Source organism: Rhineura floridana, chromosome 10 (assembly GCF_030035675.1).
Source record: "Rhineura floridana isolate rRhiFlo1 chromosome 10, rRhiFlo1.hap2, whole genome shotgun sequence".
Taxonomy (NCBI): domain Eukaryota; kingdom Metazoa; phylum Chordata; class Lepidosauria; order Squamata; family Rhineuridae; genus Rhineura; species Rhineura floridana.
In genome coordinates this window covers 29,956,403-29,973,715 of record NC_084489.1, presented here as the reverse complement: position 1 = coordinate 29,973,715, position 17,313 = coordinate 29,956,403, and the positions used below count along the sequence as shown (strand labels likewise).

The 17,313-nt window shown below is 46.0% G+C and overlaps 2 protein-coding genes across 7 annotated transcripts in view; both read right to left on the bottom strand.

Moving 5' to 3' along the window:
* Nucleotides 1-17,313, bottom strand: part of TOP2B (DNA topoisomerase II beta) — a 96,564-nt gene that overhangs the window by 10,077 nt on the left and 69,174 nt on the right. For all 5 annotated transcript variants that reach the window (XM_061585766.1, XM_061585761.1, XM_061585764.1 and 2 more), the window contains exons 29-32: nucleotides 11,810-11,957; nucleotides 10,653-10,811; nucleotides 7,986-8,193; nucleotides 200-279 (exon numbers count right to left, since the gene is read on the bottom strand). In XM_061585766.1, coding sequence (XP_061441750.1) covers nucleotides 200-279; nucleotides 7,986-8,193; nucleotides 10,653-10,811; nucleotides 11,810-11,957 — 595 coding nt within the window. The remainder of the gene's footprint in view (nucleotides 1-199; nucleotides 280-7,985; nucleotides 8,194-10,652; nucleotides 10,812-11,809; nucleotides 11,958-17,313) is intronic.
* On the bottom strand, nucleotides 12,681-15,207 carry LOC133365453 (uncharacterized). Of its 2 annotated transcripts, none has more exons than XM_061587348.1 (2): nucleotides 13,516-15,207; nucleotides 12,681-12,892 (listed from the first exon to the last, which is right to left on the bottom strand). In XM_061587348.1, the coding sequence occupies exons 1-2, from the start codon at nucleotides 15,205-15,207 to the stop codon at nucleotides 12,863-12,865; spliced, it is 1,722 nt and encodes a 573-aa protein (XP_061443332.1). In that variant the 3' UTR covers nucleotides 12,681-12,862. The 2 variants fall into 2 exon arrangements, with proteins under 2 accessions (XP_061443332.1, XP_061443331.1); XM_061587347.1 differs by having other exon boundaries at nucleotides 13,520-15,207.

The window sequence follows — 17,313 nt, the reverse complement described above, 5'->3', positions numbered from 1 at the left end:
TCTGTTTTTGATATCTTTAGAGTGCTCTTAGCAGCTGAGAGCGTGACTGGAAAATGGTCAGTCCTTGAAGTATTGTCTGAAGTATCTGATCTCCTTTAAGGAGAGCAGGTTAGACCTAAGGAATCCATATATTCATAGTCCAATGCTACCTTTGAGGTTCTAACGGAAATACTGAATATATAAAAACATGTATACATACCAATATTGGTTTTCCGAGAATAAGAAGGAAAGGTGAATAAGCTCCCAAAGTCTTGATTAGTCTTGTCTTGGGAAATCTTCCTGTTGTAAAAATGAAGAGCATCTGTTGCACTATATGCCTGAAACCATTAGCCATGTTTCCAAAACCAGAAACTCTGCATAACTTGTAAATGCATCAAGCTCAATGCAGGTCATCAAGCATGTATCGTGCTCCTATTTTTGCTTATATACTGTGGGTATGCACTGAGTACTAGATTTGGCACATCATAAAACAGTCCAATTTAGCTTGGACTAATTCAGTGGCTGTGTGATTCAGCTTGGGAATCAAAGTCTGTTTCATACCCCCACCTCCATTCACTAATGGGAAACTAAAACATAGCTATAATGGGTTTTTCCCCCTTTTGGCTGAAGTACATGGAATTTGATGATACAGTAGCCCTTCCAGAGTGGATAAAATCTTCCAAATTATAGGCAAATAGATTCACGGGCCTTTGTGCTGTGCAAACTTAAAATGTGTCTCACACCAAAGGAACCTTTTTTTAATTTTGGACCAGAATTGGATTAAATTCACAGGTTAGATCTCCCCTTCTGAGGTCTTGAATCCTACCAAATTTGAGAAGGATAGCTAGAGTAGTTTTCTCGTAAGAGAAGCTCTCAGTGTTAAGAGCATGAATCACTTGAATATCTCCCAGTGGTTTGGGGGCAATTGGTTCAAAAAGTGAGGACACGAGGTGCCCCTATGCAAGAAACCTACCAATTGACTTTTGTGCTGGGTACCTTAAAAGTTGGTTTTGGGATGGGAAGGACTACGAGATTCGCTTTCTGGATAAAATCATTCCCTCTGATTAAAAGCTTCATTTGTCAGTCACACTGAAGTGCTCTCTCTGCACTCTGGTGTTTGCTCTCACATTCCCAATCATCCCATCCTGGTGTTATGGCAAACTTAGAGGCATTACTTTCATTTCCAGCAAATACTTGTCTGCAGCATTTCAATGTCTAAAGGTGCCACGAAGCACTTCATGGGACTCTCCTTCAACTTGTGCCACATTGTATGGATGCTATTTTGCCTCTCACAAACCAAAACTCCCTGAGGCTTCTCACTTTGCATCTGCATTTGGGATTCATCCAAATCAAATGCACATCCCTTTTATAGATAAATGGGGGTAGGAGTTGTTAGACACCTGCCAAGCCATAGTACTTGGCTGTTGGATCGCATTTGATAGTACTGCCATAATTTCCCTATGAGTCCGGCCATCTCAGCGGGTATTAGCTCCACCTATCGTGCGAAGGCAAGAATGTCTTTGAAGTCAAGACTAGGGGCGTCAGGCCCCTCCCACTCTCCAGTTCATTCTTGCCTTCGTACGAACAAGATTGGATCTTAAGCGTAGCAAGTAGCTTTTAGCTAAGTTTCGCGTATTTGTTTGAAGTCCTTCCTTTCCCTGTTTGTGTTTAACTTTCCATTTAAGTTTGAGGGTTCCCTCAGAGACCGCGGCTGCGGTTCTCTACGTTTCTTGGCCAATTTTAAGCCTTTTATTTTTTGAGCCTTTATTTCACCTTATCTCTCTTACTTGTTTGAGGCTTGTTTGAGGGTCCCCTCAGAGACCGCGGCTGCGGTTCTCTTCGTTTCTGTCCACTTTTTATTTAAGCTTATTTCCCTTACTTGTTTGAGGCTTGTTTGAGGGTTCCCTCAGAGACCGCGGCTGCGGTTCTCTTCGTTTTTGTCCGCTTTTGAGCTTCCCCCTGGCTCTGTTGCATCCATCGGGAGCTCGCGGCTCTATTTTTTCCCTCTGCTGGGCTGTCTCAAGCAGCGCTCTTAGGAGCTCTTGGAGAGACCGCGGCTGCGGTTCTCTTCCAGGTGGGAGCTTGCCGCTGCGGCTTCCTGCCCTCTCTTTCTCCCTCTCTCTCCATGACTTTAATTTCGCAGCGGAGAGCCCTTTACTCGGCGGCGACAGCGGCTTCCCTCCTGCTGCCTTTCCCGACACAGGCGTCTCTCGGCAGTCTCCTTTTGGGGTTTTTTAGAGCCGCAAGTGCGACTATCGACCCCGCGCCTCCCCCTGCGAGACTGTGCTGGGCAGCCCTTCCCCCAGTTCGTTACCAGTCGGCCGCCATTGCTTCTTCCCCCTCCCCCATTTTCGGATCATTTTTTCCCGCTTTTTTCCGGGCGCCATTTTTGTTGAATTCAAATTTCCCGCCTTTTTTGTTACCCCTTTATTAACCAACGTATACCTTCCCTGCAAGTTATCTGTATGTGTGTTGTATGTGTGTTGTAGACAGACTTACAGGGCTTCCTTACACACAAATTTACAGTGGCTGACTTGTACTAAATTTGAATTATATTCAGTACCATCAAGGCTGGAGCTTTAATATCAGTGGCTGACTTGTACTAAATTTGAATTATATTCAGTATCAGCAAGGCTGGAGCTGACTTGTACTAAATCTGAATTATATTCAGTATTATCAAGGCTGTAGCTTTAATATCAGTGGCTGACTTGTACTAAATTTGAAGTATATTCAGTATCATCAAGGCTGGAGCTTTAATATCAATGGCTAACTTGTACTAAATCTGAATTATATTCAGTATTATCAAGGCTGGAGCTTTATATCAGTGGCTGACTTGTACTAAATCTGAATTATATTCAGTATTATCAAGGCTGGAGCTTTATATCAGTGGCTGACTTGTACTAAATTTAAATTATATTCAGTACATCCTGCCCCCTCTGTGGCCGTGTACCACGCCTGAAATCCAGCCTACAGCACTAATCTGAACTATATTTTGTACATCCTGCCCCCTCTGTGGCCGTGTACCAAGCCTAATATACAGCGTATATTACACAGCCTATATTGTTTTAACGCTGATACCACAGTGCATCCTGCCCCCTCTGTGGCCGTGCACTTAGCCATCTGCCAGTGTATTCTACCCCCTCTGTGGTCGTACACTGTGCCAGTTCGGGTCTTTACATCCTGCCCCCTCTGTGGCTGTGTACTGCACCCAAGTTAATATAAGATGGCAGAACAGCCAGGCATGTCGCAAGCAGCCAATATGATGCCAGATCAGCCAGGCATGTCACAAACAGCCCAGCCGCAACACTCTAAGGCGACTAAGCCTAAGCATATTAAAGCAATGGCTAAGACAAAACATCTTTCAAGCCATAGCAAACCAAAGCGGCCACGCTATGCCTCTGTGCCAACCCCCACCACTACCACAGCAACTCAGGCACACATAAGCGACATACTTCATTCCCCTGCTGCTTCCTCTGACGAGGAAGACTTTGCTGGCTTCTACACTCAGCCTTCGCCCAACCAGCCTCCCTCCGTTTTACCATCCCAAACATCTGCTCCAATAGCCACTCAGGCACAAACATCTACCACAACTGGGCTGCTGCCGTCCCCTGATTTCCTCTTCCAACTTCAAGCCATGCTGGCATTTTTCATCCAAATGCAGTCACCACCACAAGTTCCTGCCATACCCCAACTCAACATGGACCAACGTGCATGTCATGAAGCTCATCTTTCCTGTTCACCTAACCCCTTTGATGTAGCCAGAGGCAGAGTTTTTGACGAAGCCTCGTATGCGGAGGAATCATCCTTCACTGACCACGTTGAAGGAGATGACTGGAGCGAATATTCAGATCATGACGAGGATACATCGTATCGCTTGTTTAATGCCTCAGACTATCAGCCCCTGGCACGCAGGGTAGTTAATACCCTTGGTCTCCAGACTGCGCCTTCAACTTCCTCCACCCCAGCCATCAAAGGGGCCAAGGTTCTCAAATCCCCTGCACCTACTGAACATTACCTTCCGGTGCCGGACCCGATTGCCAAATTAGCCTCTGAAGAATGGGCTCACCCATTCCATTCTCGCCGCTTCAAGAACCTGGCTGACAGGTTTTACGCCCTAGCTCCAGACTTTGCCACCAAGTTAGACATCCCTGGCATAGATTAACCAATCGCTCGCCTCGTTTCACGTTCTCTCTTGCCCAGGGAAGGGGAATCCCAACTAAAGGACACTACTGAGCGACGAATAAACTTCGCCCTCCGCAAAAATCACGAGGCCACTGCCCTCTCCATGCGTGCCTCCGCTTCAGCCTCCATTTTCTCCAGAGCAGCTATGATGTGGCTAGATGATCTTCTAGAGGACACTAGCCCTGATCCTGTCGCCCTCAGAAGGTCACTGGTAAAGTTGCGTAAGACAGCAGCTTTTGTGACCGATGCCACCTTGGATACCACTCAATTGGGGGCACAAGCCATGACGGCTCAGATAGTCGCTCGACGGACCCTCTGGCTTCGCCACTGGCAAGCTGATTCAGCGGCCAGAATGAATCTGTCCAGAGCGGCCAGAATGAATCTGTCCAGGGCTCCTTACTCCGGATCATTACTCTTCGGCGAGGAAGCTCTAAAGGCAGTGCTGGTTGATCCCAAAGACGCCCACAAACCGGTTCTGGCCACTGTCCAGAACATCGACCACAGGCCTTTCAGGCGATCTCCTTCCTTCCATACTAACCAGCCCTTTCGAGGAACGCGGCCAGGAGGACGAGGCCGCAACTTCAGATCCTATGACCCCAATTCATTGAGGGGCTCCTGGAACCGACGCTTCCAGGGCAGAGACCTACGGCTGGCTTGTCAACTTCGACAAAAGCCATCTCCAACCAACTCAACGCCTACTACATCTAGGGGCAATGTTGGACACCCTGCAGGCAATGGTATTCCTGGCTCCAGATCGCATCACTGCCATCACAAGCATCGCAAGGTCCCTGATGCAACAAACATCAGCAGATGTCATACTTCTAGCCAGGGCGCTCAGAATGTTCATTTCTACAATCCATATTGTGCCATGAGCTCGAGCCCACACTCGGCATCTTCAATGGATTCTACTGCCCTTTCAACAGGACATTGCCAGCTCCAACCATCGCAAAGTTCACTTGACCCCCGCGCTGCGCCTATCATTCCGCTGGTGGACGAGGTCCCAACACCTCTCCAAGGGCATGCCGTTCAGAGAACCACACAGAACTGTTGTAACCACAGATGCCAGTCTCATCGGCTGGGGAGCCCACTGCAACTCCCAGTACGTTCAGGGGATTTGGTCCACCACAGAGCAGACTCAAAGCATCAACTGGCTAGAGCTAAAGGCTGTACATTTAGCTCTACTTCATTTTCAGTCTCTGTTCCCTTTGGACCATGTCCTCATTCGAACGGACAACACGTGTGTAAAATCACATTTGAACAGACAGGGGGGCACCAGGTCTCGTCCTCTGCAGGACCTAGCCTCCCTCATCTTTGTCTGGGCAGATCATCATCTACAAGTCCTGAAAGGAGAACATCTCAGAGGGATTTGGAATGTGACAGCAGACTGGCTCAGCAGACAACAGGTTTTTCTGGGGGAATGGAAACTTCAACCAGCCATTTTCCATCGTCTTCAGAGTCGGTTCGGCGAATGCTCAATCGACCTGATTGCCTCCAGTCGCAATTGCCAACTTCCCAGGTACTTTGCCCGATACCTGGATTCAACAGCGGAAGCAATAGATGCTCTGACAATACCGTGGCCAGACGGTCTCTTGTACGTCTTTCCTCCAATACCATTGTTAACCAAAACCTTGAGGAAGGCGCAAACCAAGAGGGCACAGCTGGTTCTGATAGCACCATTTTGGCCACGCCGACCGTGGTTCTCAGATCTTCTGGCAATGCCAATGATGGAGCCTTGGACACTTCCAGTCAGGCCAGACCTCCTATCCCAGGGTCCAGTATGGCACCAGGACCCTACTTGGCTCAATCTAACAGCGTGGCATTTGAACGGGGACACTTGAGGTTAGCTGGCCTGTCTGACGCTGTGATTGATATTATTTTGGCCTCGAGAAGACCATCTACCACTCGTATTTATCAACATACTTGGGTGGCTTTCTCCAAGTGGTGCCAGTTCCACCACCACGATCCCTCCCAGGCCACCATGCAACAGGTGCTGCAATATCTCCATAGCGGCTTCATGATGGGACTTAGACCCAACACTCTACGCCGACATGCGTCTACTATGTCGTCCATTCTCTCAGTGTCCTCTACTGGAGCTCCTATTTCCTCACATCCGTTCATCAAACGTTTTTTGAGGGGAGTCGCCCTACGCTCTCCGGCTGTTGTCCATCGGTTTCCCTCATGGAGTTTGCCGAAAGTTCTGCAGGCCTTGCAACGCCCTCCGTTTGAACCCATCAGGACTGTGCCCCTCCGTATACTGTCCTTCAAGGTCTTGTCCCTGATCGCAATCACATCTGCCAGACGTGTTTCGGAGTTGGGCGCATTGTCTTCTGCTCGACACCTCTGCGTCTTCCATAAGGACTCGGTTGTGCTGAAGACTGATCCTTCCTTCCGTCCCAAGGTTGATTCAGTTTTTCATTGCAACCAGGACATTGTTTTGCCTTCCTTTTGTCCGAATCCTACCCATCCTCTCGAGAAGGCTTGGCATTCGTTAGATGTCCGGAGGGCTCTCAAGACCTACCTGTCTAGGACCCAAGAGATTCGACGAATGGAGTCTCTGTTTGTATCCTTTCATCCAAGGTCTATGGGACATAAAGTATCCAATTCTACCTTATCCCGTTGGTTAAGGGCATGTATCACTTTAGCTTATGAGTCTCTGAAGCTGTCAGTTCCAGCTAGTATAACGGCTCATTCTACCAGGTCAGCTGCCACTTCGGCTGCTTTTGCCACTAATGCTCCTGTTGCCGATATTTGTAGGGCTGCAGTCTGGTCTACCCCACACTCGTTTATAAGGCATTATAAAATTGATCGCTATGCCTCTGCTGACGCTTCTTTTGGCAGACGAGTGTTGCAACAGGTTCTTAATCAGGACTAGCATGTGGTCCCACCCTGTATGGGCTGCTCTGGTACATCCCGCTGTGATGGCCAGACTCATAGGGAAAATGGACCATTGGTCTCACCTGAAGGGTGATTTTCCTATGAGTACGGACATCACGGCCCTCCCAGTTGGAGGATGACTATATATTTTCTAATGTGTTATATATTACTGTTACGCTATTATATTTAAATTTAAGAGTGAAGTCAAGACTTCTAGTTCTGTTATACCGCTATGTTGGAGTCATGTTACTATGCATGGTACTATTGTTCTTGTATTTTTAGATATTTCTCCTTAGACTCGCTGCGAATGAACTGGAGAGTGGGAGGGGCCTGACGCCCCTAGTCTTGACTTCAAAGACATTCTTGCCTTCGCACGATAGGTGGAGCTAATACCCGCTGTGATGTCCGTACTCATAGGAAAATCACCCTTCAGGTGAGACCAATGGTCCATTCTACAGAAAACATGTTAACATGTACAGATGAGAATCCAAACTTCTAAGGCAAAGATAGCCAACATGGTGCTGTCCAGATGTCCAGGACTACAACTCCCATCATGCCTGACAATGTGACTGCGGCTGATGGAAGTTGTAGCCCAAAATATCAGGACAGCACCAAGTTGGATATGCCTGACCTAGGGCTTATTATCAAAGAACATCTCAGTGCTACATATCTTCACATTTCAACAGACAAAAACATTTAAGATACAGGCAGGATTGGCCACGTTCAAAGAAGCAATTACGTATGTCTCCCAGATTCCTTGGAAATTTAAAATATCTTTCTCGGCACAATGCTCAGAGAGGATACACACACATATGGGTCCCGTCCCATAAATAGGCAGCACTTAAGTTTCTACAAGATCATCATTGCCCTTTTCTCTCCCATAGTCAAGATGATCTCTACATTACTAATTAGATTTTTAAAAAACACTATCCTGAAGTTATTATACTTACTCTGGAGAAGGTTTTGATTTGACTGGAGAGAAGTCATATTCATCCTTTTCTAGACCATCTGGGGGCTCAAATTCATCTTCTCGGTCATTGATGATTGGAGATGCTTTTACTTTCAGTTCATCTAGATCGTTATTATTGTTGGCATCTTCATCACCATCAGCATCATCTTCCTCTTCTGAGAAATCAAAGGTGTACTTAGGCCTTTCAGCTATGAAGACAGAAAATACCATCAATATTTATGGGTAAAATTTTACACTGTATATTTCACACTATAAAAATGACAACCCTTAAAGAGTTCTGTGCAAGGTATTGTATATACCTATGGAAATATCAATCTTGGAAAGTATGACAACTTAGACAAAGATGAAAAAAACAATGCCTTTTCCCATAAGGGATAAAGATTAGCTATCAATCCATGAGGAGATACTAATGCCCTCTAAACAATGAAGAAATGAACTACAGCTGCAATATGTTTTTAAGGAAGGCTACATAATCAGCTTCTATCAATTCTACATAAAAAAACTAAACAAATTTAACATGATGGAATTGTGCCACCTGTCCTTACATAAAGATTATCACATCAGTTTGCAAAAGACCTTAAGGGGCAGAGAGGGCTTGAGATACTTTAGAGTTGTGCATCTAACCCCCCCTGGTGCCACTTCCATCTCTGATGCTTTCTTTCATATGAGGAAGCAAAGAATTGGCTTATTTAATGGGTTCCTGTACTGCCTTCTTTATTCCTTTGCACAGGTCAATTGATCTAGCTGGGTAGTTTTCTAACTAATGGAGTAATTTAATTGCTGGCGTTCCCAGTGAGAGGATTTTATAACTAGCCAATCAAGTTTTAGCAAAGACTAATTTTGAGATGGGCCCACTACCTTACCATACTCAGAATAGTAAGAATAGTAGAATAGAATAGTAGAACTGGAAGGGGCCTATAAGGCCATCAAGTCCAACCCCCTGCTCAATGCAGGAATCCAAATCAAAGCATTCCTGATAGATGGCTGTCCAGCTGCCTCTTGAATGCCTCGTGTTGGAGAGCCCACTACCTCTCTAGGTAATTGGTTCCATTGTCGTATGGCTCTAAAAGTTAGGAAGTTTTTCCTGATGTTCAGTTGAAATCTGGCTTCCTGCAACTTGAGCCCATTATTCCGTGTCCTACACTCTGGGACGATCGAGAAGAGATCCCAGCCCTCCTCTGTGTGACAACCTTTCATGTACTTGAAGAGTGCTATCATATCTCCCTCAGTCTTCTCTTCTCCAGACTAAACATGCCCAGTTCTTTCAGTATCTCCTCATAGGGCTTTGTTTCCAGACCCCTAATAATCCTTGTTGCCCTCCTCCTACTTGATTGATGGTAGATTCTCTTCCACCTTCAGTAAGCTGGGTAGGCTATATTCATTCTATGTGACTTTCCTCTTTCACACCAGTTTAGGTAGTTGCCAGAGTAAGTTAGGCATTTTTGCCCAGGGCACTAGCATATATGTGAAGAAAAACAAAACTTAAAACAAAACATAATTGCAACTGGTAGCACTCAGAGTAAGCACCTGCATAATGATCCCATGAGCAGCCCTTCCTATTTTTAGACAGTGGTTAAAACCACTGTTACCTACGTACGCATTTAATGAGGTTTGGAATCCCATGAGCATATTTTCCGTTAGAGTTTTAAATGTGGTTTAATGCTGTTGATGATTTGTTTTGTTTTCAGCTCTTGCTTTCTTTTGGGTTTTAACACTTTTTGTGTGAATTGTTATTGTTAAGTTAATCATATTGTAAGCCATCTTGAAAATCAAGTTTAAGCAGCAAGATTTTTTTTACATATATCAAGGACGTAATAGGATATGGCCTTTGGCAACTCTGCCAGGAACTGGGTCAGTATCCTGCCTGTTAAGCATCTGAATCCAGGACAATTCCCGCTACGGGATAAGCAATAATCTGGTTGGTCCTTTGTTTCTGAAATTTTAACCAGCTTGGATCACACATATTCTCCCTTATTTCTGCCAATGTTTCCCCAAAAAAGCTTGTTTCTTTATGTTTGGCTTACATTCTCCGGCTAAATTGATTCAAATCTCTCAGGAGTTAACCTGAATTTAAAGATCTGTTTAAAAATTTCTGATCTGTAGTTCATATCCTCAGACAATGCTACGCGAGTGCAAGCTGCATTGTGATGTCATCATAAATCATAGGTAATTATGACAAAAATGAGCAACTGAGCCTTAGGCTGATACACTTCCCTTCTCAGGTGTAGCCGTAAAGAGAACTTTGGAAGTATTTAATTCTGCTTTTTGTTAACCACAGTTTGTTGTTTCATTCAAACCCAACAAACTGTGGTTAAATTATGGGTTGTTTGAAACCATGGCCATGAAGCTGGCTTTTTGTGCAGAAGTACAAACTTGAGACTTGCTGCAGCTCATTTTACCCATGGTTTTCATGATGTCCAAACACCGTCATAGGACTGTATGTTTCACAGTTCCATACATTTTAGAAGAAAATTAATGTGCCTTTATTGATATAAAGTAGTAAGGCACACACCCTTTATACATGAGTAGGCCCAGTCAGTGAGTATACCTTGACAAGAGCATTACCATGCATACATGTCTCCTCCTTAGCTAAAATTATATTCTGCATAGTTTGTCTCTAACTGAATAAACACATATTCATCATTACCTGCAGCTCTTCTAAGTAATGAGTCTCTTGGAATAATCACAGGTTCACTTTCCTCCAAGTCACTTTCAGACTTAGATTCATCATCTGACCATGGGTTCCGTTTCTTCACTTTTTTTGCACTAGACTTTGTGGAAGATGGTGTTCTTCTCACTCGAGTGCCTACAATAAAGTGAAAATCTCAGTGTTGTAAAGAATATATTTTAGTACAATACTTCCTATAAGTTTTCTTATTAAGCCATTGAAGTGTTTTCATCTTTCCATATTAATTAAATAGTACATCACATTAAGCTTTTCAAGTAATGCCAGCTTTGAAGATCATGCCATATAAAACGGTAAGATGGCAACAATAAACTTTTCCCTTTGCTCTTCATCATTACAGCACAATCCTATACTTGTCGACTCATAAATAAGCTCTAATAGTTTAAGGGGTACAGGCTACTGAGTATAGAACTGAGGCCTAAGACAATAATTCTGTGAAGAGCAAAGAATTAAGAAAAGATAGGCAATGCAAAAAAAAAAAATTGGAAATGCAAAAGATGCATGTCCTGACCTTTTCTCTAAATGCTATTTTAACATGTAGGTAAATTCCAAGATGGTGGTAGGGACACCAGCCCCTTAACGCCTCCACTGCTATCTTGGTTGATGGCAGCCCTGCGTGCACAGCACGCGCAGCAGGAGGAGAGAGAGGTAAGTGGAGCAAGCGAACACCCTGGAAGCTCCCTCCCTGTGATGTGCAGCAGGGAATTACTCTCCCGCACTAAAAAGGGGGCCTTCAGGGGCCCCTGTGGGCTACAGGGCCCTCTGCCAGGGCCCAACCTGGCTGTCCTTTGGCACTAGCCCTGGGCTTTCACAAGGCTATCAACCAAAAGAAAGGACAGCAAAAAAGTCACAGCAATCAATATCTTTGCTTTCCTAAAAGCCAGGTAATCAACAACACAGATCCCTTGGAGTACATAGATCAAAGCAATCTAATCTTGAATCTTATTCAAGTCTTTTCAGAGAAGATCTACTCTGCCAAAATACTGAACTGTTTTTTAAGCCTAAAGTCTTTGGCAGCCATAATGAGAGGAAAGTGCTGGGTGTCCAGAAACTAGCTGCACATTTACACATGAAGATAGTGGTGTTTCTTTGTAACATCCAAAGCCACTTTTACTCACCAGGCTCTTTCTTCTCTCTCTTGGTCTTAGGTGTTTTAGTCACTGGGCCAGAGGTATTAAGCAAATCTTCGCCAGTTCCTTCTACTACAGGTGTGCCACCAAACTCTTCATCAAATTCCAGTTTTATTGCTAGGGTATCAAGATCCCCCTGGAAATTAAAACAAACAAATTAGGTCACTGTGATGACTTAAGAGTGTGACGTGAATTGGGAAGTTAACACAATAGATGGTTTTAGGGATCTCTCTCTCTCCCCCTCTCAGTCCTGCATCTGACATGTGGGGTTAGTAGTAGTATTATTATGACATTACAGCGAATGCCATAAACTTTACTGAGGTAGTACAACATTGGACAATATTCCAGCAAGTAAGCAAGAGATAAGTATGGCATCAGATTAAACCAGAGAACACAGACATTTCTAGTGGGATGGGTAATGACAGTTTATCTCCAAAATTAGATGAACTCACCAAGAGAACAAAAGAGACTAACAAATTACAGCATAAGCTTTCATGGACGAACAACCCACTTCATCAGATGCATGACTTGTAACCTGAGTTACAGCTACATGCACACATTTGGAGAAGGGAGAGTTGTAAACAGTGATATCAGAAGGAAAGAAAATGCAGAAAGTACAGACAGTCATAATAACATTATTAAAAGTACCAATTCACAAACAACATTAGCTGGGGTTAACACAAATATCCCAGCACTGGTAAACTAAGAAAACACCTGAGTTTTTGAAACATCTACCAGCACTGCCTGTGTGAAACCTTGTTGTCGATAACTGAAATTAGCCTTCCCTATTTCAGCTGTTGTAGTGCTATGGAACACTGATAAAAACTCGTATTTCAAGTAAGTTTTAAAAACTGGCAGCACACACAGTCTAGGAATGGACCATTGGTCTCACCTGAAGGGTGATTTTCATAGGAGAATGCCATCATGCTGGATTATAGCTCGTCCTATCGTCCAAAGGCAAGAATGTTTCTGAAGTCAAGACTAGGGCGTCAGGCCCCTCCCACTCTCCAGTTCATTCGCAGCGAGTCCAAAGAGATATATCTAAACATGCAGGAAAAAAGGCCAACGGGCCTAGCAGCAAGAACATAACATAATAATAGTAACATTAATAATATCTGACTAACCTAGTGAAAACAGTAATAGAAGTCTTGACTTCACTAGAGAATTAAAATTTAATGTAATATAATATAATATAATGACGAACTGTAATATATAAACCATCCCAAAAATTATGTAGTTATCCTCCAACTGGGAGGGTCATGATGGCATTCTCCTATGAAAATCACCCTTCAGGTGAGACCAATGGTCCATTTTCCATAGGAGGAATGCCATCATGCTGGATGTACCAAAGCAGCCCATAACCGGGAAGGACCACCCACATACTAGTCGTCATTAAGAACCTGTTGCAAAACTCGTCTGCCAAATGAGGCATCGGCAGAGGCATAACGATCTATTTTATAATGCCTTATGAACAAGTGTGGAGTAGACCAAACAGCAGCTCTACAAATATCGGCAACAGGAGCGTTAGTAGCAAAAGCAGCCGAAGTGGCTGCTGATCTAGTGGAATGAGCTGTTATACTAGGCGGAACTGGAATCTTAAGGGACTCATAGGCTAAGGTAATACATGCACGCAACCAGTGGGATAAGGTGGAATTAGCTACTTTATGCCCCATAGACCTTGGATGAAAGGATACAAACAAAGACTCAGTCTGTCGTATATCCTGGGTCCTGGACAGGTAGGTCTTGAGAGCCCTCCGAACATCCAACGAATGCCAAGCCTTCTCGAGCGGATGAGTAGGATTCGGACAAAATGAAGGTAGAACAATGTCCTGGTTGCAATGGAAAACTGAATTGACCTTGGGACAGAATGAAGGATCAGTTTTCAGCACAACAGAATCCTTGTGAAAGACACAGAGGTGGCGAGCAGAAGACAATGCGCCCAGTTCCGAGACTCTTCTCGCCGATGTAATCGCAATCAGGAACACGACCTTGAAAGACAACAGACGTAAAGGCACAGTCCTGAGTGGCTCAAACGGAGGACGTTGTAAGGCCTGTAGAACCTTTGACAAACTCCATGATGGAAAACGGTGAGCTACAGCCGGCGAGCGTAGAGCAGTGCCTCTAAGGAAGCGTTTGATAAACGGATGTGAGGCAATAGGGGCATCAGTGGAAGATACTGAAAGAATGGACGACAGGGTGGACGCATGTCGACGTAATGTGTTGGGTCTAAGTCCCAACATGAGGCCCCTATGAAGATATAGCAGCACTTGTTGTACTGTAGCCTTGGAAGGATCGATGTTTTGAGACTGACACCACCTGGAGAATGCTACCCAAGTATGCTGATATATACGAGTGGTGGATGGTCTTCTCGAGGCCAAAATAATGTCAATAACAGCGTCAGACAGGCCGGCTGATCTCAAATGTCCCCGTTCAAATGCCACGCTGTTAGGTTGAGCCACTTGGGGTCCTGATGCCATACTGGGCCTTGTGATAAGAGATCTGGCCTGACTGGGAGTGGCCAGGGATCCGTCACCGACAGTGCCAGGAGATCCGAGAACCACGGTCGACGGGGCCAATATGGTGCTATCAGAACCAGCTGTGCCCTCTCGCGACGTACCTTCTGCAAGGTTTTGGCTAATAGTGGTATTGGAGGGAAGGCGTATAATAGTCCCTCTGGCCACGGCAATGACAGAGCATCCACCGCTTCCGCTGTCGTGTCCAGGTATCAAGCGAAGTACCTGGGTAGCTGGCAATTGCGACTGGAAGCAAAGAGGTCGACTGAGAAGGGGCCGAATCGACGCTGGAGAAGATGGAACACAGTCGGATGAAGTTTCCATTCTCCTGGAAAGACTTGTTGTCTGCTGAGCCAGTCTGCTGTGAAATTCCAAATTCCTCTGAGATGTTCTGCTTTGAGGGATTGCAGATGTTGTTCTGCCCAGTCGAATATGATGGAAGCTAGGCTCTGTAGAGGTCTGGACCTGGTGCCTCCCTGTCTGTTTAAATGAGATTTGGCACACGTGTTGTCCATTCGAATGAGGACATGGTCCAAGTGGAAGAGAGACTGAAAATGAAGCAGAGCTAAGTGGACAGCCTTTAGTTCCAGCCAGTTGATGTTTTGAGTTTGTTCTGCTGTGTTCCAAACTCCCTGAACGAACTGGGAGTTGCAGTGGGCTCCCCAACCCAGGAGACTGGCATCGGTGGTAATGACAGTCCGGTGGGGTTCTCTGAACGGAGTGCCTTGGGTGAGATGTTGTACCCTTGTCCACCAGCGGAAAGACAAGCGCAGTGTGGGATTCAGGGGGATTGCTCGATGGTTTGAGTTGGCAATGTTGTGTTGGAATGGCAACAGGGCCCACTGTAGCTGGCGCGTATGTGCCCGAGCCCATGGCACAATATGGATGGTGGATACCAACATTCCGAGAGCCCTGGCTAGAAGCATGACATCTGCAGAAGATTTGTGCATCAGAGACCTTGCGATGTCTGTGATAGCGGTGATGCGATCTGGGGACAGGAATACAGTCGCTTGCAGTGTGTCTAACATTGCCCCTAGATGCTGCAGGCGTTGGGTTGGTTGTAGATGGCTTTCGTCGAAGTTGACTAGCCAGCCGTGGGCCTGTAAGATATGGAGCGTGAGTGTTAGATGACGATGAGTAAGCTCCCTAGACCTTGCGCGTATTAGGAGATCGTCCAGATAGGGGTAGATATGGACCCCTGGAAGCCTGAGGTAAGCCACTAGGGTAAGTAGCACCTTGGTAAATACTCTCGGGGCAGACGAGAGTCCGAACGGCATTGCTCGATATTGGAAGTGCTGGGAGCCAAAGGCAAAACGAAGGAATTTCCTGTGGGCTGTGCAAATAGGGACATGGAGATACGCTTCCTTTAGGTCGATAGAGACAAGGAAGTCACCTTCTTGCAGGCTGTCTGTAATGGAGTGGAGGGATTCCATTTTGAACCTGCGATACTTTAAGAAACGGTTAATGAACTTGAGGTTCAAAACCGCCCTCCATGAGAGATCGCGTTTGGGCACAGCAAATAGGAGGGAGTACACCCCTTCCGACCTCTCTGCATTGGGGACTGGCTCTATCGCCTCTATGTCCAAAAGGTGCTGTATCGCAGTCTGCATGATGCAGCGCCTGTCTAGTGCCCTGGGACAAGGGGAAGGATGAAAATTGTTTGGAGGTATTGCCCAAAACTCAATTGCATATCCATAACAAAAGAGGTCTCTGATCCATGGGACCTGAGTCAGAGGTAGCCAAAGTTCGGCAAATAGAATCAATCTGCCCCCAACTGGTATTGCCTTAGTATTGTCTGCGTTGGCGAGACCCTCCCCTGTATGAGGACGTTGAGTAGCCTCTGCGGCCCTGGTACTGACCTCTACTGGGGAAACGTCTATTCCAGCCTTCTCTGGTGGAGCGGAAGTCAAATGCTGGGAAGTCACAGCCTCGTCCCCCGGGCCGGGTTCCCCGAAAGGGCTGAGACGTGCGATATGAAGCAAAACGCCTAAAGGGTCTGCGCTCGACGTTTTTGACGGTGGCCAAGACAGGCTTCCGAGTGTCCTTAGGGTCGACAAACACTGCCCTTAATGCCTCTTCCCCGAAAAGTAATGAGCCTGCATAAAAGCCTGCCAGTGACGAAGCCAGAGGGTCCGTCTGGCAACAATCTGAGCCGCCAGGGCGCGTGCTGCTAGTTGATTCGCGTCCAAGGTGGCGTCGGCCACGAAAGCAGCTGTTTTACGCAGTTTTAGTAGCGATCTGCGCAGGGAGGCAGGATCTGGATTGTGGTCCTCGATGAGGTCGTCTAACCACATCATCGCTGCCCTGGTGAAAATAGAGGCAGATGTGGATGCACGCATGGAAAAGGCAATGGCCTCATGGGTCTTGCGTAAAGCAAGGTCCAGTCTCCGTTCAGTGGCATCCTTTAGATGAGAGTCCCCTTCCCTCGGCAAGAGGGACCTGGAAACTAAACTGGAAATAGGCTCGTTGATGTTAGGACAGACAGTCTGGTAGAAAAGTCCGGGGCCAAAGGATAAAGTCTGTCCGCAATGTTATTAAATCGGCGTGCCTGTAAGGGGTGGGACCATTCATCCTTGGCCAGTTTAGCGATGGGGTCTGGGACAGGGAGGAAGTTTTCAGCTGGCGTAGGGGATTTCAAGACCCTGGCCCCTTTTAAAGCGGGAGTGGAAGCTGCAGTTGGAGTGGATTGAAGACCAAGGGCGTTCAAGACTCTGCGCGCCAGGGGCTGGTAATCTGAAGAGTCGAAGAGGCGATAGGAGTTTTCTGGCTCTGGTTCCGAATGGTCACTCCACTCGTCCGCTTGGTCTTGCAGCGCGAATGCGGACTCTGCATCAAAAGAGGCGTCATCAACAAACCTGCCCCTGGTAACGTCAAATGGGTCTGGAGAACCTGATGGGTCTGTCTCACTGTGTACACTTTGAACCCCGCTGTGTTGAGGGATAGCGGGAGGTTGTGAAGATGACTGACTCTGAGTAAAAA

What these genes read in the sequence shown, in the direction of transcription:
- LOC133365453 (XM_061587347.1), bottom strand. Translation starts at nt 15,207, where the DNA reads ATGGGCTCGGGCACATACGCGCCAGCTACAGTGGGCCCTGTTGCCATT. An exon ending in ATACGACAGACTGAGTCTTT is followed by an intron (nt 12,893 to 13,519) that starts GTTTGTATCCTT and finishes TCTTGCTGCTAG; the next exon opens with GCCCGTTGGCCTTTTTTCCT.